The 23,567-nt window shown below is 42.7% G+C and overlaps 1 protein-coding gene across 2 annotated transcripts in view; it reads right to left on the minus strand.

The window, feature by feature from the left end:
• cachd1 (cache domain containing 1) overlaps nucleotides 1-23,567 on the minus strand; it is a 303,436-nt gene that overhangs the window by 99,337 nt on the left and 180,532 nt on the right. For both annotated transcript variants that reach the window (XM_060919931.1, XM_060919930.1), the window contains one exon: nucleotides 5,211-5,317. In XM_060919931.1, the coding sequence (XP_060775914.1) occupies nucleotides 5,211-5,317 (107 nt within the window). The remainder of the gene's footprint in view (nucleotides 1-5,210; nucleotides 5,318-23,567) is intronic.

Here is a 23,567-nt window from a genome sequence, read left to right on the forward strand (position 1 = left end):
TTTCTTTAAGCAAAACAATTAAGAAGAAGAAGAACCCTTTATTCGTCACATGCACACTTCAAGCACAGTGAGATTCATCCTCTGCATTTAACCCATCTGAAGCAGTGAACACACACACACACTCAGAGCAGTGAGCAGCCATACTACAGCGCCCGGGGAGCAGTCAGGTACCTCGCTACAACAGGCATCAATAAACCCACTAAAAGGGGAACATAATGTTATTTACCAGCTGGGAGGTCCGTATCATGAAATACAGTGACCGAGGTCACGGTATTTCACCATATGGACCACCCTTAAGCTGGTAAATAACTTTTTTTCCCTTTCCCAAATTCTAACAGAAAACGAGAGCGCCCGAAAGGGAAAACCGAGCCGCGCCGCCATTTTGAATCGTCATTCACGGCTGTAATGCAAATGGCTTCCTCCTCGGTATACAAGTGCACTTCCATGGCAGGAAAAAAAACTACATTTTGCCGCCTATGTAGTCCCCTATTTACACAAAATTGAGTCATTCAGGATTCAGCCATATTTTTGCTCGGCGTTAGCAACAATTCCAAGTTTTTAGCTTTCTCCTGAAATGTTTTATTTTATTTCTTCTTCCTCAGGGTAGTAAAACTCGCTTTCGCTGTGAACACTGTTATCACTATCCATGCTGTAAAATTAATGCTATTCTCCTGAGAAACGAGAAAATAAACGTTGACAACAAATGCTACTATGTTTGTTGTTGTTGTGAACGAGCAAGTCGCTAGAGGTCCGTAACCAGGGTCCATAATTGGAGTCCGTATCGCAGGATACGGACCCGCTCGCCAGCCAATCAGAGCGCAGGATTTGATGAACACCGGACCGCGAAAAACAATTATCTGGTATTTACCAGCTGGGAGGTCCGTATCGTGAAATACAGTGATCGAGGTCTTGAAAGTACTGAGCGAGGCCCTCTGGGCCGAGGTCAGTATTCAAGGCCGAGGTCACGGTATTTCACCATACGGACCTACCTTAAGCTGGTAAATAATATATTTATTTTTTTCTTTACAAAACTCTAACAGAAAACGAGAGCGCCCGAAAGGGAAAACCGAGCCGAGCCGCCATTTTGAATCCTCATTCACGGCTGTAATGCAAATGGCTTCCTCCTCGGTATACAAGTGCACTTCCATGGCAGGAAAAAAGCTACATTTTGCCGCCTATGTAGTCCCCTATTTATACAAAATTGAGTCATTCAGGATTCAGCCATGTTTTTGCTCGGCGTTAGCAACAGTTACAGGTTTTTAGCTTTCTCCTGAAATGTTTTCTTTTATTTCTTCTTCCTCAGGGTAGTAATACTCGCTTTCGCTGTGAACACTGTCGTTATCGCTATCCATGCTGTAAAATTAATGCTATTCTCCTGAGAAATGTGAAAATAAATGTTGTCAAAAATTGCTACTATGTTGTTTGTTGTGAATGAGCGAGTCGCCAGAGGTCCGTATCCGGGGTCCATAACTGGAGTCCGTATTGTAGGATACGGAACCGCTCGCCAGCCAATTACAGCGCAGGATTTGATGGAAACCGGGTTGCGAAAAAAAAAAGTTTATATTCCATGGAAAAAGTGGCCTGTATATATAATAATTAAATAATATTGGCTGGTGTTGAGTGGTATATCAGATATATTCCATTCAACTAGCGTGATACTGAACGAATCGAAGACGAGTAACTGAATGGAATACATCAGATATATCATGAAAAAAATAAAGCCAGCCAATATTATTATACATACATACATACATACATGCATACATACTCACTCCTTTTGGGTATTCAGCACATCTTTCTCTTTCAAATTCTCTCAAAATCTTCTGTATTTAACGAAGCAAACCTGGCAGCCATGTTTGTTTACAAATTGTCACAGTGGTTCACTAGCACAGAAGTTTTACGTCTCCGACATATCTCTTTTCCAGTTTTTTGATGTCCGTTGGTATGTTTTTCTCTTGTAAATACAGGGGGCTGCAAAAGTAGGTATACAGTAAGGATTATATGCAAACAGCAGCAGGATGATTTCTACTTTCAGCAGGATGGGGTGCCACCGCACTCAATGTGCATGCGCTACTTGACAAAGAATTTCCCAACAGGTGAATTGGACGTCAGGGAACCGTTGACTGGCCACCACGTTCGCCGGATCTCACCCCTATGAAGATCTTTTTCTGGGGATGTGTAAAAGATAGGGTTTTCGCACGCAAGTCACGGTCTGTTGATGCCATGATTCAGTTCATACGGGAGGCTTGCCAGGAAATTGATGCTGATAAAGACCTTTACGCCAGCGTGTGCATGGGTGTCCACACTCGACTAGTGGAGTGTGTGAATGCTGGGGGCAAACAGTTTGAACATTTGAAGGATTAATATGTTTATTATTGATACGTTTGTATAACCAATAAAATAACGTTTTGTGCGAACGTTTTGTTTTTCATTACTGTACACCTTCATTACTGTAAGCAGTCGGAATTCAGGAGTTTCTGCTCTATGCGTCTATATCCTCTCTGACATCAGCTCATTTATCTCCTCACTCACACCCTGCTTAAGCAAGTTTCCGAGCCTCACTTCATCTGAAAAGTGACACTCGTGCATGACAGCTGAAAGTGTACTAAAGTACTCCGGGGGAATAAACACATCGAGAGGCAAGGAGGAGCGAGGTGAAGAGGGGAGGAGTGAACGGAGAGAGGAGATGAGACGTGAGAGAGAGTCTCTCATTCATCACACAGGAGGTTGTGTCTCTCCTGTCTGCTCTTCTCGCTGTGGTTCTCTAGTTTAGACTAACTCAACACACACACACACACACAATGGTCTCGCTGCTGCGCGATAAAAAGTGACAGAAGGTGAACACAGCGCCTTGATTGCTTTAGAAAAACAAGCTTTGTGAATGAAGATGAATTGGGCTAATCTTCACTGGAGGGAGCAGGAATGCAGAAAGGCAGGATGCCAAACGAGATCGTCTGCAGATCATTGCAGCAAGAACGAGTGCCTGCAGAACGACTTTTAAATATTTGTTTTAAATACACTTAAAGCTAAGAGCACTACTGCTGAAAGGAACATGCAGTCAGAAATATATGGCACAGAGATGAACAGGGCTTTTATAAAAGAACCCCCCCCCCCCCCCCCCCACACACACACACACAAGTTAGATTTTTTTTACGATGTGCTAGAGAGAGTAATTTGTGCTCTTGTAATGTTTTATGTTAACATTTGATTTTAGAATTGTAATGTGATCCATTACAGTGACCTGCATGTAAATAAATACATTAATTAATAAACAAACCAAGAACAGAGAAACAAATCACAAAAAATGGAGTAAAACTAAATCAAAACCACAGAAAAAAAAACAACAGAAAAAAGACGTTTGCACAAGCAAAACTACACACACACACACACACACACGACAAAACCACACATACTACGGCAAAACTACACACAAAGCCAAAAACACACAACGGCAAAACCACACACACACACAATAAAACAAACAAACAAACAAAACCAGCAAAACTACACATACACAATGACAAAACCACACACAAGCAAAAACACACATACTACAGCAAAACTACACACAAAACCAAAAACACACAACGGCAAAACTACACGCACACAAAACCAAAAAAAATACAACGGCAAAACTACATACACATTGGAAAAAAAACATAGACACACACTGGCAAACACACAAACATACAATGGCAAAACTACACACACACACGGGGGGGAGCAAAAACGGCAAAACCGCACACACAAACCAACCCCCCCACACACACACAACAGAAAAACTGCACACACACACACACAAAACCAAAAACACAGAAATGTACAATGGCAAAAAACAACAGCCCCCCACACACATACAAATACACATACACACACAACCAAAAACATACAATGGCAAAACTACACACACACACTGGAAAAAACAACATACACAATGGCAAACACACAAACATGCAATGGCAAAACTACACTCACCCACACACACACAGGGAAAAACACACACACACACACACAAAATGGCAAAATCAGACACACAAACCAGCCCCCCCCCCCCACTCAAACATGCAACAGAAAAACTGCACATACAAAACCAAAAACACACAACGGCAAAACTACATGCACACAAAACCAAAAAACATACAACGGCAAAACTACATACACATTGGAAAAAAACACACACACACACACACACACACACACTAGCAAACACACAAACATACAATGGCAAAACTACACACACACACACACACACACGGGGGGAGCAAAAACGGCAAAACCGCACACACAAACCAAACCCCCCCCCCACACACACACACAACAGAAAAACTGCACACACACACACAAAACCAAAAACACAGAAATGTACAATGGCAAAAAACAACAGCCCCCCACACACATACAAATACAATTACACACACAACCAAAAACATACAATGGCAAAACTACACACACACACTGGAAAAAACAACATACACAATGGCAAACACACAAACATGCAATGGCAAAACTACACTCACCCACACACACACACACACACAGGGGAAAAAAACACACACACACACACAAAATGGCAAAATCAGACGCACAAACCAGCCCGCCCCCCCACACACACTCAAACATGCAACAGAAAAACTGCACATACAAAACCAAAAACATAGAAACACACAATGGCAAAACAACACACCCCCACACACATGCGAACACACACGCTATATAATACTGTGTGTGTGTGTGTGTGTGTGTGTGTGTGTATTTGCATGTGTATACACACACACACACACACACACACACACACACACACACACACAACAGGAAACCTGTCCTATACACAGAACACAACTGCAAAACAAAATAATGCAAACACACTTCTTGTCTGGAGAGCAGGAGACTTCCAGAAAGCAGGAACATGACTCTCTAGTGTTCAATCAGACAAATATGTGTGTGTGTGTGTGTGTGTGTGTGTGTGTGTGTGGGGGGGGGGGGGGGGGGGGGGGGGGGGGGGGGAATAATAAAATAAAATTAAAAAAGACACAAGGGCTGAAGGACAAAGAGAGACACGGCTTATTCAACTTAAAACAGCTCCCAAAAAAAAAAAAAAAACGCCACCACACACCCAACCCCTTCTCCCTCAAATCTGACATCAGATATCCTCTTTAAATCTGTTGCCATAGCAGCAGGTGGCCAGGTGGAAGTGTGTGTGTTGTACTCACCCGAATTAAGGTCTCGTCCAGGGTTGAAAGCCCGGCTGTTGACGTTGGGGGACAGTCGATCACAGCTGATGGTTTTTGACACATTTGTGTTAAAATTTCCATCAAACCTGCAAACAGAATAAAGAAAAAAATAGAATCATTATGCTCATGTTATTTGATAATAATGAGCATTACTAGGGCACAATCACGAGCACTACTAGGGCAGTTTATATTTGTGTTTAGATATTCTGAACAGGGCTGCACAAAAAAAAAAAAAAATCCACACATCATACTGCGTTTCAGGAACTTCAATATGCCATACATGTCAACCTATACGGAATGTCCGTATTTTATACGGATTTGATTCAATAAACGTAGTATACGGGCGTACAAATAAAGTTATACGGATTCTTTAAAAAAAACTTCAATATTTATTTAGAGCTATAATCAATTCCCACAATGATAAAAGAGAGCATAACATTTACAAACGTACTGTACACCACACACAGCCAGTAAAGAGTCTTATGAAATCGCGCGTTATCTTGTGGTAGCGAGACTTCGTTCCACTTTTGATCATGCGCACACCGCATTGCGAGAATCCCGCCAACCGGGAAGTAACATTTTGTTTGAAACGCGTATTTCCACCTGAGCGACTTTCACTAGCGACTGAAAAGATTCTGAATGGGCACTCCGGCAAGATCAACACAGACACTTGCTGTGACATCCAGCCTAGCGAGGTATTGGTGCGGAGTGCTAAAAAAAAGCTGTCATGGAGTACAATTCAGAACATTAGAGTGACACTTTGTGTTTTTGTCGAACATTGGAGCTTTGTATTCATTCTGAAGGTTTATTGTTATTAATATTGAATAAAAAGTAACTTGGATATATCATTGTTAATTATCATTCAAATTTTAGGTAAATTATTTTAATTTGCATCTTATACGGATTTTATAAGGGAAATACGGATTTTGGAGGTTGGTTATACAGGTTTGATTGACCAAAGGTTGACATGTATGATATGCTCGTAGAACTCTCAATCAGGCAACATTTTCAGAGTTCATCGCTTTAACATCAGTCCTGGTAACACGTTTCTATCAGTCAGGCCTGATTCTGAGATATTCTACGTTAAAGTACAAGCATGATTTCTCTGAAATACGTGTATGGAGATGATACATGGTGCACTGTTTCAGTCCTGCATTACAAGAACACGTCTCTAAAACCACGCTGTGTTCGGACAGAAGAAAATAGGTCATGATGAACTTAATGTATAACAGAGAGCCGTTTATCAGAAACCAAGTGTTACAAAGATCACTGGAAGAACAGCAATCACGCTGAACAATCTCTCTCAGATAAGAACCTCACTGAACTTCTGGCAAATGAAACTATACCCTAAAAAAACACCCTCTGGGATATTAAAAGCATTGCAGAGTTCAAGTCCCTCATTCATTCTTTTGGCTTTTACGAAAGGTTACTGGCAACAATTCTACACTAAGTAACTTTAAAAATGCACATTGATAAAACTTGCTGAATTCGTGCTGAGTTTATCTCAAGAAGAAAAGAAATATATCACAATGGAAAAATAACTTCGTTCCGCCCGAATAAGTTCCAAATCTGTGCTCAAATCAGAATTTAAGGGAGTTGTACTCAATAACGTACAATATGACTCGGGTAGTCAATGACATGGACAGGCTTTAATTTTCAAACAAATTTTGCATACACTGTACACACACACAATCTTGCCTATAAATACCCGGGGGAAATGATGGGAAAATTGTCATTATTGAAGATGCCACACCTAAGCAAAAATCAACGTGAACAAACCATCGGGATGTTGCGTGCCGGAAGTACACAGACAGAGGTCGCCCGGCACTTCGGTGTTCATCATTCGACCATTTCCCGTTTGAGTCAGCGTTACAGACAGACAGGGAGCACCAGGGATCGTCCACGCCCTGGTCAGCCTCGAGTCACGACGCCAGTTCAGGATCAGCACATCAGGCTAGCTCACCTCCGTGACAGATTCCTGACACCCTCAGTCACTGCTGCTGAGACCCCTGGACGACACAGACCCAGAATCTCCAGCATGACGGTCCGAACATGGACCAACTGTCACTTTGAATTTTTTTATTGTGAATTAATTCTTGAGTTTGACAATAAAATGTCCTTTATCGATGTTTCAAGATGTGTGTGCATTACATGCAATATCATAAATTTCAAATATATGCATGGATCTAAAGTGATATCGTGTTGAATTCCATTGTGCGTTTTTAAAGTTACTTAGTATACTAATGCCATTTCTAGAAAAGTTAGGATATTTTCCAAAATGCAATAAAAACAAAAATCTGATTTGTTCATTCATGTGAACCTTTATTTAACTGACAAAAGTACAAAGAAAAGATTTTCAATAGTCCTGCTGACCAACTTGAGTGCAGTTTGTAAATATAAATGAAGTTAGAATTTGATGTCTGCAACACACTCAAAAAAAGTATAAAAAATAAGACAGTAAAAAAAAAAAAAATACTACAATGAACAATGCAATACGAACAAAAACGAAATCAAAATCGCAGGTAAAATCCGCTTCGTTTCATTTCACCCCTGAGGTTCTTGCTCTTGGCTGACAGGAGTGGAAGCCCATGTGATCTTCCACTGATGTAGCTCATCAACCTTAAGGACTGATGTTTTGTGCGTACGGAGATGCTTTTCTGCTCACCACGGTTGTACAGAGTGATTATATGAGTTACTGTATCCTTCCTGTCAGCTGAAACCAATCTGGCCAAGCAAAGCATCTCAGAACACACAGAAAAAGACCACATCAGGTTCTTCTCCAGTCAACTAAGGACAGGAATCGGAGGCTACATAATGGGCACAGGCTCACCCAATCTGGACAGTTAAACAAGGGGAAAAAGGCGAGGTGATTTTTTTCCAAGCTTCCACTTTTGTTTGTTTTGCATCATTCTGTGTAAACTTTACAGACTGATGTACCTGAACATTAAGTCAAGTTTTTGTCCTGGATCTGCATGACTTTATAAATTGTACTACTGCCACATGATTAGCTGATTGGAAAGCTGCATGAACAGGCAGTGGTGATGTTGGCATTTCTACTGAAGTGGCTAGTCTGCGCTGCCGAGGATCAGCACGCCCAGGCTCCTGCCTTAGCCTGCCACCCAGCTTACATTGCACCCGACCCTGGTGCCTGTCCTTGCAGGTGGTGGGTCCACATGGTGGTGACTCCATGTAATTTCTTTGGGCTATGCCCAGCTGGCTCCCCTCCCAAGTCTGGCTCCCGGGCGAGGTGCTGTTGTTCCTTTTTTGCCATTTCATCGGGGTCTTGAATCGCTCTTTGTCTGGCCCCTTCCCTGGAACCAACTTGCCTTGGGAGACCCTACCAGGGACTAATGCTCCAGACAACACAGCTCCCAGGATCACCGGGACACCCAAATCCCTCCATCATGTTAAGGTGGCAAATTTTCAGGAATCTGGGAGGAGACCTCAGGGTAGACCCAGAACATGCTGGAGAGATTATATACAGTGGTGCTTGAAAGTTTGTGAACCCTTTAGAATCTTCTATATTTCTGCATAAATATGGCCTAAATCATCATCAGATTTTCACACAAGCCCTAAAAATAGATAAAGAGAACCCAGTTAAACAAATGAGACAAAAATATTATACTTGGTCATTTATTTATTGAGGAAAATGATCCAATATTACATATCTGTGAGTGGCAAAAGTATGTGAACCTTTGCTGTCAGTATCTGGTGTGACCCCCTTGTGCAGCTATAACTGCAACTAAACGTTGCCGGTAACTGTTGATCAGTCCTGCACATCAGCTTGGAGGAATTTTAGCCCATTCCTCCGTACAGAACAGCTTCAACTCTGGGATGTTGGTGGGTTTCCTCACATGAACTGCTCGCTTCAGGTCCTTCCACAACATTTCCATTGGATTAAGGTCAGGACTTTGACTTGGCCATTCCAAAACATTAACTTTATTCTTCTTTAACCATTCTTTGGTAGAACGACTTGTGTGCTTAGGGTCGTTGTCTTGCTGCATGACCCACCTTCTCTTGAGATTCAGTTCATGGACAGGTGTCCTGACATTTTCCTGTAGAATTCGCTGGTATAATTCAGAATTCATTGTTCCATCAATGATGGCAAGCCGTCCTGGCCCAGATGCAGCAAAACAGGCCCAAACCATGATACTACCACCACCATGTTTCACAGATGGGATAAGGTTCTTATGCTGGAATGCAGTGTTTTCCGTTCTCCAAACAGAACGCTTCTCATTTAAACCAAAAAGTTCTATTTTGGTCTCATCTGTCCACAAAACATTTTTCCAATAGCGTTTTGGCTTGACCACATGATCTTTAGCAAACTGCAGATGAGCGGCAATGTTCTTTTTGGAGAGCAGTGGCTTTCTCCTTGCAACCCTGCCATGCACACCATTGTTGTTCAGTGTTCTCCTGATGGTGGACTCGTGAACATTAATATTAGCCAATGTGAGAGAGGCCTTCAGTTGCTTAGAAGTTACCCTGGGGTCCTTTGTGACCTCGCCAACTATTATGGCCCTTTTCCACTACCCTTTTTCAGCTCACTTCAGCTTGCTTCAGCTCACTTCAGCCCGACACGGCTCGCGTTTCGACTACCAAAAACAGCACGACTCAGCTCGTTTCAGCCCTGCTTAGCCCCTAAAACTCGCACCGTTTTGGAGTGGGGCTGAAGCGAGCCAAGCCGTGCCGAGTGAGGTTGGGGGCGTGAGCAGACACTCCCCTGTGCACTGATTGGTGAGGAGGAGTGTCCTCACATGCCCACACACGCCCCGCGAGCGCGCTGGGATCTGTAAACACCGCAAACCCGGAAGAATAATAATTACAAATTACGAGAATTTCTGAAGCCTTATGCGCCTCGCCTCATCTATACGCTCTTGCCAGTATCTGTTGGCGTTGTCGGTGACAACAAGCCACAGCACCAAGACCAGCAACACTAACGACTCCATGTCCTCCATGTTTATTGTTTACTATTCGGGTCGTGAGACTACCGCTTAAAAGATCACTGAATCAGTGACATACAGAGCATCGTGGACGAGTTCGCGGAGCGCAAGGCTCGTCGTATGCCCTTCAAATAATGCGCGCAGTAGGCTATTGATGTTTTATTATGAGCCATGTACAGTATGTCACCTAATGTTTTTTTGTTTCTGAGTTACATGTTCGTTTGAAGGACTTAATGTACAAAATAACATAGTTGCACCCCGTAGTGTTGAAATTGGTAAACACAGTGCATTCACTGAGGTTTGCCCACTGAATGGTGGGCAAACCCAATGTGTCCACCCACTTCCAGCCAGCACGGTTCAGCGCGGTTGTAGTCGAAATGCAACTCCAACAGCCCCGCTCAGCTCGACTCAGCTCGACTCAGCACGGCACGGCTCAGCCGCGTTTGTAGTGGAAAAGCGGCATTACACGCCTTGCTCTTGGTGTGATCTTTGTTGGTCGACCACTCCTGGGGAGGGTAACAATGGTCTTGAATTTCCTCTAATTGTACACAATCTGTTTGACTGTGGATTGGTGGATTCCAAACTCTTTAGAGATGGTTTTGTAACCTTTTCCAGCCTGATGAGCATCAACAACGCTTTTTCTGAGGTCCTCAGAAATCTCCTTTGTTCGTGCCATGATACACTTCCACAAACGTGTGTTGTGAAGATCAGACTTTGATAGATCCCTGTTCTTTAAATAAAACAGGGTGCCCACTCACACCTGACTGTCATCCCATTGATGGAAAACACCTGACTCTAATTTCACCTTCAAATTAACTGCTAATCCTAGAGGTTCACATACTTTTGCCACTCACAGATATGTAATATTGGATCATTTTCCTCAATAAATAAATGACCAAGGATAATATTTTTGTCTCATTTGTTTAACTGGGTTCTCTTTATCTACTTTTAGGACTTGTGTGAAAATCTGATGATGTTTTAGGTCATATTTATGCAGAAATATAGAAAATTCTAAAGCATTCACAAACTTTCAGGCATCACTGTATCTCATTTGGCCTGGGAGCACCTTGGGATCCCCCAGGAGGAACTGGAAAGCATTGCTGGGGAGAAGGACGCCTGGAATACCCCGCTTAGCCTGCTGCCACCGCGACCCGACTTTGGATAAGCGGAAGAAAATGGATGGATGGGTATTGAAGTGGCTGGTGAGTAATAGGACAAAAGCAGTGCGTGTGATGTTCCTCAGCTGGATGAAATCAGTCACCAGTCTTCAAGCAGATGTACACAAACTGAGAGTGTAACATAAATCCTGTTTTAAGGATCCAACACATCTGTCAAAGAGTGTGTTTATTCACACCATACTGGCTGTATATATGTGTGCGTGAGAAAGAGAGAGATGGTGTTTCACAGCTGTTCCTCACCATGCTGCTTGTATTGTTTTGCTCTCATTTTTTTCGCCTCAGGAGAGTTTGGTGTTGTCATCGAATCTGTCTCATTCAGATCTCTCCCAATCCTGATTCCGAAACCTTTTAGGCTTTCTTCCTTCCTTGCTTTTTCTGCACTGCTCCCACAGCAACCCCCTTCTGCCACCTGAAACGAGTACCTCTCTCTGAAATCATCCTAATCCTCCCTTCTGACCTATTTCGCTCTCGTCTCGCTTTCTTGTCCTCCAGCGACTTCCTCCTCCTCGCCGCCTCCTCTCCACCCGGCTGCCTTGTGATTGACAGCTGCTGTGATGTGCAAAGCACTTTGAACTTCAGACATTTAATTCCCACCAGGCTCTCGTCATTAGAATTCTCCTTCAACACTCTTTTTACGAGGAGCGAGCTAGGCAAATGTGGTAGATAAAAAAAAAAAAGAAAAAGAAAATACATTTGCAAACGCTTTGAACTGAACATCAGAAAAGAGCAGAGAGGATGTTGGAGCAACAGACACACAGTGAGACAGAGAGACTGAGAGCGCTCCATTTTCTCCTCCATCACTGATTTCAACTCGATGTGCAAATGAGGGTCTAAATAAAACATGCAAGAAAGTAGAAATGGGGGGGGATTTTAAAAAGCCAGCAATCTAGCTGTAGTTAAACTGAGGAAACAATATCCGACTCATAGGGTTCATATTAATGCATCATGTTACATAGATTACAAATTTTGTCCTATTTTCCTGACACGTTTGTCTCCCCTTGTCCCCTTACATGAAAACGTCAGCGCAAATCAATATTCTAATTAAATGTCTTTATTCTTTGGTGAAACATTTCTATTTCAATGGGCGTGGTCTCTTCCAGGGTAACACCGCCCACATTCACATGGCAGGAGAGCTCAATGAATGGTTCGACTTGTATGGAAATGTTGCAAAACATAAGCTATGGCCTTCACAGTCACCAGATCGCAAATCTATTAATCATCATCATAACAAATAAGGGAACATCTTTTGGAAGAACAATATTAATCCAAATTATTGGTTTATTTGATCACTACCTTAAATCTAGGTAATCTGATCATATTATTGCATGGCTCGACATTAACCTTTAAACCCACTTGCCCCTGGGGGGGAAAATGGGGGTTAATTTCCACTTGCTCCCCAATACCATCACTTGTCCCCTATTTTGCGAGTACTACTTTCTTTTTTTGTTTTAGGAAAACCATAGAATAGTTCTGAATTGCAACATAAAATGATCACACATTGAGTTGAAGTTTGGTTATTGGTTACTTTTGACTTGTAATGGACAATAACTTTATCTAAAATAGTTTTTCCTGCAGTGGTTAGCGCTGTCGCCTCACAGCAAGAAGGTCCTGGGTTCGAGCCCCGGGGCCGGCGAGGGCCTTTCTGTGTGGAGTTTGCATGTTCTCCCCGTGTCTGCGTGGGTTTCCTCCGGGTACTCCGGTTTCCCCCACAGTCCAAAGACATGCAGGTTAGGTTAACTGGTGGCTCTAAATTGACCGTAGGTGTGAATGTGAGTGTGAATGGTTGTCTGTGTCTATGTGTCAGTCCTGTGATGACCTGGCGACTTGTCCAGGGTGTACCCCGCCTTTCGCCCGTAGTCAGCTGGGATAGGCTCCAGCTTGCCTGCGACCCTGTAGAAGGATAAAGCGGCTAGAGATAATGAGATGAGATTTTCCTGCCTTAGTCGATTTATGTCCATTTCACATGCATGCAGCTGTTGTAAAGTTAAGTGCATTTGTGTAGAACTCTCTCAGACTGTAGGTTCATTACTCGTTAATGTAGAAATCATAAAATAGAAATCTAGAACAAAGTTTGTATGAAGGAAACAATAGGATGCCAAGACTTTTGAACAGTACTGTGTTTGAGAATATTTATATATCTTTTTTTTTAATCATCCATCTCTAGGTTTAAAGGAAAAAAACCCACGCTGCATCATGACAGACAGGATAATGTTCAAGTTTAAAATTATTGTTTAGTGTGTAGGTTGTGGGTGCTTTATACAGACCTGGCAACCTGTAACTGAATCGGTGCAGCCGGTCTGTCGTGAAGCAGCACATTTTTTTTGTTTGTTTGTTTTTTTTAAACCTAGAGGTGGATGATATAAAAAAAAAAAAAAAACAATATATAAATGTTTTGCACAGGGCTGCGTTCCTCTGATAACAGAAACAAAGCTCCAGCTCTCTCTGCTTTTAATCTGTTCTGTTCTTTCAGGATTTATCACTCATGTCGCTCTTTGTTGAGTTTTTTTATGCCAGAGTTGTTTGAAACTAATCTGGGTTTTCTGTGTCGAAGAAGGAAGCGACTTCACCTGTAAGAAAATCAAACACTTTCATGAAGGAGCTAACTCGAATGCGAGCAGAAAAAATAAAAGAAATTCTTAAGTAAACTCTTCCATCCTCACTTCCAACTTTGTTTTTGTAAAATACATTTTAAACACAATCGTGAATTTCCCTGGAGTTTTCAGGCTGAGTTCCTCTCCTTGTATTCTTTAACCACTCATTTCCTCATTGTTCTTGAAGCATTTGCTTCTAATTGTTAACATTTTTCTTGATAGCGGAGAGACGGTAATGCCTTTTATCTATTTCTCTGTTTGAACAAGCAAAAACAGCACAAAAATTAACCATACTGAAGACAGATTAAGCCTTGCTTGTCTGAAAGATGGTGTCTGTCTGACCCCAGCTGTAATTATCACGTGATGCGTGATGTCATGCACAAGGGGTCTATAAACAGTACGCGTAGCATACTACAACAGTGGGGGTATATAAAATAACTTGCAAAGCAGTAAATGAAACCAAGACTGAGAAAACAGCCAAGACATAATGGCGGATACGTAGTGAGGGACGCTTTTAGGAACTGAAATAAGAGATCAAAAAGCCTAATTTTTGTGGTACTAGTTCGTAATATACGCTCATTCCAACTTGCCCGGTCGGGCATGTCAGGGACATATCCCACTTGCCCAAATGCACATTTCACTTGCCCCGGGCAATTGGGCAGTCCTTAATGTTGAGCCCTGTATTGGTACACTATATGGCCAAAAGTTTGTAGACACCCAACCACCATGCCCATATATGCTTTGAGTGCATCTTATTCCAGATTTTGGGGGTAAGGATCACTGGAGGAGTAGTACCTTTCTGGCTGGCCATTTGACAACTTGGCGTCCCAGACTGGTCTCCCCAGATCCAGCGGCATGTGATGCGTAAAATATGGCCAGCTCGTCATCAGCAAGTGGCCGACACCATCCAGCCTCTCACATGCCGAAGACCGTCCATAGTGGCTCCACGCGCCACCCCTGGTCTCGCAGAACGTGGTGGATCTAGGGGAGACAACCCCGATAAAAATCCCACCATATTGGTGGTAACTGCTGCAGTGATTGGATCCCCGGTTGTCGGGGTTCTTTCCCTGCCACTGGACCCGGACCATTCTCTACACAAGCACCATGCGTTTACTGTTGTGCACCAGTAGTCCCACGTTAAAAGGTTTCATGCACAAGGCGTCCATCAAAATCTCGTTAACCCAAACAAGTCCTTCGGCGATCGGCGAGAGGTGACGGGGACACCTCTCGCCGAACTTACAAACTACAGATAACTGTTTGCGCCACCTCAGAAAGTCAACTCCAGGCCATTTTAGACGCCTGTGCGTATGTGTACCAGAGGCTCGGCCTCTCCGTAAACATCAAGAAAACAGAAGTCCTCTACCAACCAGCTCTTGGTCAGCACCTTATCTCTCCTTCTCTTAGGATTAGTGGGTCTGCGCTCAAGAATGTCCAGAGCTTCCCCTACCTAGGCAGTGGTCTTTCTACTAAAGCTGACATCGATGCCGAGATTCTACATCGTCTAAAGGCTGCAAGCTGCGTGAGAGAGTGTTTGAAGAGAGAGGGATAAAGACTGACACCAAAATCATGGTCTACAAGGCTGTCATGCTACCTTCCCTCTTATACAGTTCAGAATCCTGAACCACTTACAGACGTCACCTTAAAAGCCTGGAAAAGTACCATCAGCGGTGTCTCCGCCGCATTCTGGGCATGAGTTGGCAGGACCGACGGACGAATAAAAGCATTCTGGAGGAAACAAACTGCACAAGCATTGAAGCCATGGTGATTGAAAATCAACTGCGCTGGACAGGATATGTCGTTAGGCTGGAAGATTCCCGCCTTCCAAAGCAAATCTTCTACGGGGAACTGGGCTCAGGCACTAGATTCCAAGGGGGGTAGAGGGAACGTTTCAAGGACAACCTGAAAGCCACTCTTAAAGCTTGCAATATCAGTTTGGTGGGCTGGGAAGACCTGGCTCGCGACAGAGCTAGATGGCGAAATGCAGTCCGGGAGGGTGTAATGCTGTTTGAGCACGAGTGTCGTCGCAAGACAGAGGAAAAACGCCAGCGGCGCAAGGAGTGCGATAGGGCTCCCTCGGTGGAAGCGTCAATTCCCACCTATACCTGCGCCATGTGTGGCAAAATCTGCACCTCCTGAATTGGGTTTGTTAGCCACCAACGGGTGCACAAGCGATAAACTTTGGTTTTGGACAATCTTACTCAACTCAAGGGATACCAAGAAATGAAAGAAAATTCCAGATTTACCCCATGTGCTATTATAGTAACCTCAACTCTGTTGGGAAGGCTGCTGTGGCTGTGGGGATGTGTGTCCATTCAGTCATAAGATCATTATTGAGGTCAGACACCGACGTTAGGCGAGGAGGTCTGGGGTGCAGTCGGCATTCCAGTTCATCCCAAAGGTGTTCATTGAGGCTGAGGTCAGGGCTCTGTCGAAGCCACTTGAGTTTTTCACACTACAACCTTGGCAAACCATGTCTTCATGGAGCTCGCGTTGTGCTTCATCATACTTAAACCGCTAAGCTCCAGTGAAAATAAATTGTAATTCAACAGCAGAGAAAGGCATCCTTATACAGGGTGTTTCAAAAAATCTGATATCATTTCACAATCTAATAACTTTGCCAGTTCTCGTTCAATTGACCTCAAATTTTAACAGCATGTGTGGAAACAGGTCAACATTTTACGTTTAATGTTTGTTTTTATCTTTATAGGTATAGAAAATGCCATTCACTGGAAAAGAAAAGGCGTTTTGTGCGTTAGAGTACGCTCGAATACAGTCGAACAAGACTGCAGCGTGTATTTATGAGAGAATTCTCTAAAAATGCACCAACTGCAATGCAGATTTGGACACGGCACAAAAAGTTCAAAGAGGAAGGCTGTCTGTGTCTCAGGCGACGCAAATATTGAAAATTTGTGAAATCGTTCATGGAATCCACATACCTTTGAATTTCTCATTCAAATTTTGAGAAATAAATTTTATATTGCTCAACATTAAGCCTGTTCAGTTTCATCTGCCTAAATTATGTAGTTTCTGGGATATTTACATCTCAAATAATATCATATTTTTTGAAACACCCTGTATAATTCAACTTCCAACAATGTGTGTGATAGTTAGGTGTCCACAAAGCTTTGGTCATATAGTGCATGCATATGAAATGTACATCTTAACAGTTATTCCACAAAATTGATTTGTACATGAGCTGATAGCAGACAAGGCACGTAGCGCCTAGTTGGCTACAAGCCATGGATGACAAGATTGACTGTTTTATTATATCCATATTCACTGGATTTAGAAAAAAATAAGGAGCATTTTATTGTTATTTTCTGCAAATTTGTAGCCTAGTAAACTAGACCCACCCGCCTAGCGGCCAAAATATTTTTTGCCTGCGAGTGGGTCTAGCCTCGCACCATATCAACAAAACACCCTGGGCATCAAATCGTGCCCGCCAATCACAACGCAAGGTTTTTGTTTGGATTCTTTGGGCGGGCTTTTGCAGGAGTGACGACAAAGCTGCGCGACGCTGGAGAAAGCACAGCAGGAAAGATGGCTACGGCTAGTGAACAGCGCGCGTTTGACTCCGCTTTGGAATCAGTTTTAGAAGAATTAGACTTGGAGTTTTCATTGAAACATGAGCAGGAAGAGGCTCTCCGCTCATTCCTTTTCAAGAAGGACGTTTTCGCTGTTTTGCCGACCGGCTATGGCAAAAGTCTGATCTACCAGCTGGCTCCGCTCGTAGCCAAAAGGATGGGGCTAGTTTGTGCAGTACGAAGAATTAATAAACAGCTTTGAAACATTACTTTTTGATTGTTTCTTATTTTCCCGTTATTTTAAATTTAAGGGAAATTATTTCACCAAACACCACTAAATAAAAACTCTCAAAAACAGTTTAAGCAAACCCTTGAAAAACACTTGAAAAAAAAATGTGTATGTGGTACAGACTCCAAACTTGTGGTCATTATCTCCAAACTTCTTAATATCTAGAACCTGTTTATTAATTAATACGCATTTTGAAAAATTATTTATTTCAAGGCCTCCCCCACTGCTTTCTGTCGCTCTGACTACGTCACAGTCACTGTTGCGCTGATTGGTCAGAGCGTTGGCCTATACGCACAGAGACAGTTTGAAAGACAGCGGGTTGTTCCACCCCCACCCTTCGGAAATGTCTACAAGCAAGGCCAGACTAAATATTCACATTTAGTCTGGCTTGCTAGGCTAGCAAATTCGATAAATAAAAATTTTATACAGGCAGCACGGTGGTGTAGTGGTTAGCGCTGTCGCCTCACAGCAAGAAGGTCCGGGTTCGAGCCCCGGGGCCGGCGAGGGCCTTTCTGTGTGGAGTTTGCATGTTCTCCCCGTGTCCGCGTGGGTTTCCTCCAGGTGCTCCGGTTTCCCCCACAGTCCAAAGACATGCAGGTTAGGTTAACTGGTGGCTCTAAATTGAGCGTAGGTGTGAATGTGAGTGTGAATGGTTGTCTGTGTCTATGTGTCAGCCCTGTGATGACCTGGCGACTTGTCCAGGGTGTACCCCGCCTTTCGCCCGTAGTCAGCTGGGATAGGCTCCAGCTTGCCTGCGACCCTGTAGAACAGGATAAAGCGGCTACAGATAATGAGAATGAGAAAAATTTTATACAAAACGTCTGACAAAATCATTTCCACTTAGAATGTAAACAAACTCACGAAATTACAGTAGCACTTTGTGGAAAATGTGATAATTCTTGAAAAAAAAATGTTTTATTTAAAGATACGTTCTTACCATCAAATACTTTTATTCCATATTTTGTTGCTTTAAAAAAAAAAAAAAACTTTTGGTGTTTTGTTTTCGAGTAGAGTTTATATTTCATCCTCGGTTGGTTCAGCAACACGCTCCGCCATTTTGTTTTTCTATACTCACGGTATATGAGCTAATAGCCTAGTAGTAGAGTAGCTAATCAGACTGCACGATTGCAGATAGAATAATACTGATTCTCGCACATCCTTAAGTCTGTCTCCCAGTAGTAACTGTGTTTCCCTCAGGATCTCAAGCGGCAGGTGTGCATCAGGCTTTCCCACAGTCTCCGGACCTCAGACGTAAAGATGGTCAGAGCCCGATCCTCCACTGGCCGTGTCTCAGACACACTTCCATCCTCATTTAGCGGCGCTTGATGTGGAAGGTGATACGATCAGGTGGCCTGGGGCTCCACTCCAGTGCTAACATAAAGCTCGAGCAGCTCCCTGGAGATCAGAATCATACAGCACCAGCCCTCTTGCACTCCTCATGTATCAGACTGACAAGTCATTAGTGCACCAGCATCCAGAGGATAAAAGAGGCAGGATTTACAGGCAGCGTATACGATACGGACATCCATGCTGCTATATCACTGGGTCAGAGCTTATAAAACAGAGTGAATGATCAAACTAATGAAAGGGCAGCGAAGGAAAAAAACCCCAGCTGTGCATCTACTAAAGCCAGGCTTCGTTTAGCATTGAATGACTGTTAGCATACTGCTGTTCATGTCCGAGATAAGAAAGAGAGTGATTTACTGCTCGTCTATGGAAGCCGCGAGAGGCCCTTCATATAATCCTTTTTTTTATTCACCTTGTTATTCCGAGATAACGACATAATTAATTCAGGATCTCGAGAAAACAACACAACTAATTCGAGATCTCGAGAAAACAAAACCGTTATTTCGAGATCTCGAGAAAACAAAATTATTTCATGATCTCGAGTAAACAGCTGAGAAATGGTTCATTCAGGGGCGCCAAGAGACTTGTGATATGCTGACTTTGGGGCTATTTCTCATTCTGTATAGACGCAACTTTGGTCATTAGAATGTCTGGAATAATCGATCACCTAATAAGGCAATATTTTGATCAGGGGTTGACGCAGGGAGAGACTGCATCAAGTCTTTTAATAAGGGATAATTTCAAAATTAGTCCGCGGCACTTCCGCAGAAGACTGGCCCCCCTCTCTCTCAAGGCATCGTAAAAAGCCATTTCTGCTCTGTTACATGTCCGCCAATTTCTAAGTCTTCGTTGTCTGACCCACAGGGGGGCGCAGCTCTGCTAGAAACCTCAGCTGTTTTCTGGAGATCATGAAATAATTTTGTTTCTTCGAGATCACGGAATAATTGTCTTGTTTTCTCGAGATCACAGAATAATTTTGTTTTCTCGAGATCTCGAATTAGTTGTGTTGTTTTCTCGACATCCTGAATTAATTATGTCGTTACCTCGGAATAATGGTTTTGTTTTCCCGAGATCTCGAATTAGTTGTGTTGTTTTCTCGAGATCCTGAATTAATTATGTCGTTATCTCGGGATAACAAGGTGAATAAAAAAAAGATTATATGAAGGGCCTCTCGCGGCTTCCGTACTCGTCACTGTACAGCTCCTAATTTATGCTGCGTTCATGTGCTATGGGAATTATGGTAAATACCAAACGCCGACATGGAAAGCACACATGAACGCCCCCTCTTGTGGTATTTTCCACTGGGCAACTCGTAGAAAATTTTGATACATGAGTTGCCGAGATGGGCGGCACGGTGGTGTAGTGGTTAGCGCTGTCGCCTCACAGCAAGAAGGTCCCGGGTTTGAGCCCCGGGGCCGGCGAGGGCCTTTCTGTGCGGAGTTTGCATGTTCTCCCCGTGTCCGCATGGGTTTCCTCCGGGTGCTCCGGTTTCCCCCACAGTCCAAAGACATGCAGGTTAGGTTAACTGGTGACTCTAAATTGACCGTAGGTGTGAATGGTTGTCTGTGTCTATGTGTCAGCCCTGTGATGACCTGGCGACTTGTCCAGGGTGTACCCCGCCTTTCGCCCGTAGTCAGCTGGGATAGGCTCCAGCTTGCCTGCGACCCTGTAGAAGGATAAAGCGGCTACAGATAATGAGATGAGAATGAGTTGCCGAGATGAGATGAACTTTAACCTTTTCAACATGGCGGCAAGCGGTACAAGACACTTGAATGTTAAGCACTGTACGCTACTAAAGTTTTTTTTTTTACTAGTACTAGTGGGTAGTTTTTTGTGTCTATGCAATGTTGCGTCATTAACAAGTGTAATATAATACGTTAGAAATCCGTTTCCTTTAAAAATGTGTTGTTACGGTTTGTTTTTACCTATCCAGAGCAGACGCTATTGCGAACGATAGCTAACTAACTATTGCTAACTTGAATCTGGTCCACCATCTTTAATTTGTCAACAACAAAAAAAGCATGTGAACACAACACACTGGTAAATACCACTTCCCAACTGGAAAATATCATCTTCCCATAGCACATGAACGCAGCATTAGTCAGAGCCGCCAAAACTTCCCATGATTCAGCTTACTAAAGACAGACACCAAGCTGAGGGTCTGGAATGTTGGTAAACAAGTCTTTTTTGTCTTTCGAAATTTAAAACATGCCACTGTGTAAAACCAGAACACACAATGTGAATGCCCCAGTAAGTGAGAAACCTGATTAGATTTACGCAACAAGCTAAATCAAACCCACACTGTCAAGAGCGAATAATTTCCTGCAGTAAAGTGTTTCAAAGCGTACTATGTACAAACACAGACCGTGATGTCTTGAAACAGACTCAGCGTGATCGTGAAATATACTCAAATCTGCTTATTTTTATTCTTATGCTTATTACGGCATAGGCAGAATCTTCACCTGGCATCAGGACGCACTTAGCGAATGTCAGTAATGAATAAAAGGTGTCTGTTATGGTATATAGTAAGGCATTGGTATGAGCACAGAGCACTCAGGGTTGGGTGGCAAGAGCGAGCTTGGGTTGGCAGGAAGACAGGAAACATTTCCAATCCTAGCAATATGACAGTTTACTCAGTATACTGGTCATGAACAGCAGTAAAAAGTAACAGCAATAAAACGCAGTGTATATTTTCACAACCTTGAATGATGCAATGTTTCCTAAAGTGTAAACCTGAATTCTTCAGAGTTGACTTTTTATATTTCTTCCTGGATATTCAAAAAGAAAATGGATTCAAAAGGACAGCATGAATGTGATGTTCGGTTTGGTTTTATTATTATAATCAACAGGAAGCCAAAACACACCAAAACTATTGGTTAATAAACGTGGTCAAGGGACATCCCGTGAAACTGCGGTATAAATTTTGCCGATGTGCATATTTCTAAATATATGTACACACATTCTTGACTTTTTTGAGATGTTTGCAGGTGATTTTACTAGTTCATTGAGCATTAACAAATTCACAATTTATTATTCAACACATTTATATACTAGTGCATCTCAAAAAATTAGAATACCATGAAAAAGTTCCTTTCATAATTTAATTCAAAAAGGTAAACTTTCATATTATATTCATTACATGTAAAGTGAAATATTTAAAGCCTTTTTTGTTTTTATTTTGATGATTATGGCTTATAGCTCATGAAAATCAGAAATCCAGTATCTCAAATTATTAGAATATTCCCTAAGATCAATCAAAAAAAGGATTTACAGTACAGAAATGTCCAACTTCTGAAAAGTATATTCATTTATACACTCAATACTTGGTTGGGGCTCCTTTACCATGAATTACTGTATCAATGCGGTGTGGCATGGAGGTGATCGGTCTGTGGCACTGCTGAGGTGTTATTGAAGCCCAGGTTGCTTTGATAGTGGCTTTCAGCGCATCTGTATTTTGGGGTCGGGTGTTTCTCATCTTCCTCTTGACAATACCCCATAGATTCTCTCTGGGGTTCAGGTCAGGCAAGTTGGCTGGCCAATCAAACACAGTAATATCATGGTCAGCAAACCATTTGGTAGTAGTTTTGGCACTGTGGGTAGGTGCCAAGTCCTGCTGGAAAAGAAAATCAGCATCTCCAAAAAGCTCGTCAGCAGATGGAAGCATGAAGTGCTCTAAAATCTCCTGGTAGACGGCTGTGTTGACTTTGGACTTGATAAAATACAGTGGACCAACACCAGCAGATGACATGGCACCCCAAATCATCACAGACTGTGGAAACTTCACACTGGGCTTCAAACCCCTTGGATTCTGTGCCTCTCCACTCTTCCTCCAGACTCTAGAACCGTGATTTCCAAATTAAATGCAAAATGTACTTTCATCTGAAAAGAGGACTTTGGACCACTGAGCAACAGTCCATTTCTTTCTCTCCTTAGCCCAGATAAGACACTTCTGACATTGTCTCTGGCTCAGGAGTAGCTTGATATTAGGAATGTGAAAGTTGTATCCCCTTTCTTGAAGATGTCTGTTCGTGATGGGTTTTGATACACTGACACCAGCCTCAGTCCACTCCTTATGAAGCTCTCCCAAGTTCTTGAATCAACTTTTCTTGACAATCCTCTCAAGACTGCGGCCATCCCTGTTGCTTGTGCACCTTTTCCAGCCACCCTTTTCAGCAATGACCTTTTGTGGCTTACCCTCCTTGTGGAGGGCATCAGTGATCATCTTCTGGACAACAGTCAAGTCAGCAGTCTTCCCCATGATTGTGGTTGTGTGTACTGAACTAGACCGAGAGATACACTGTGTTCATACTGTTTTACTCAAACTCGAAATGAAATATTTTAATATTTTGAGATGGGTTTTTTTATGTTTTTGTACTGTATGCCATACTGATTAAAATTAAAATAGAAAAATGCTTGAAACATTTGTTTATGTGTAATGAGTCTATAATATATAACATTTTCACTTTC

This window comes from Neoarius graeffei, chromosome 4 (genome assembly GCF_027579695.1).
Source record: "Neoarius graeffei isolate fNeoGra1 chromosome 4, fNeoGra1.pri, whole genome shotgun sequence".
In the NCBI taxonomy this organism is placed as follows: domain Eukaryota; kingdom Metazoa; phylum Chordata; class Actinopteri; order Siluriformes; family Ariidae; genus Neoarius; species Neoarius graeffei.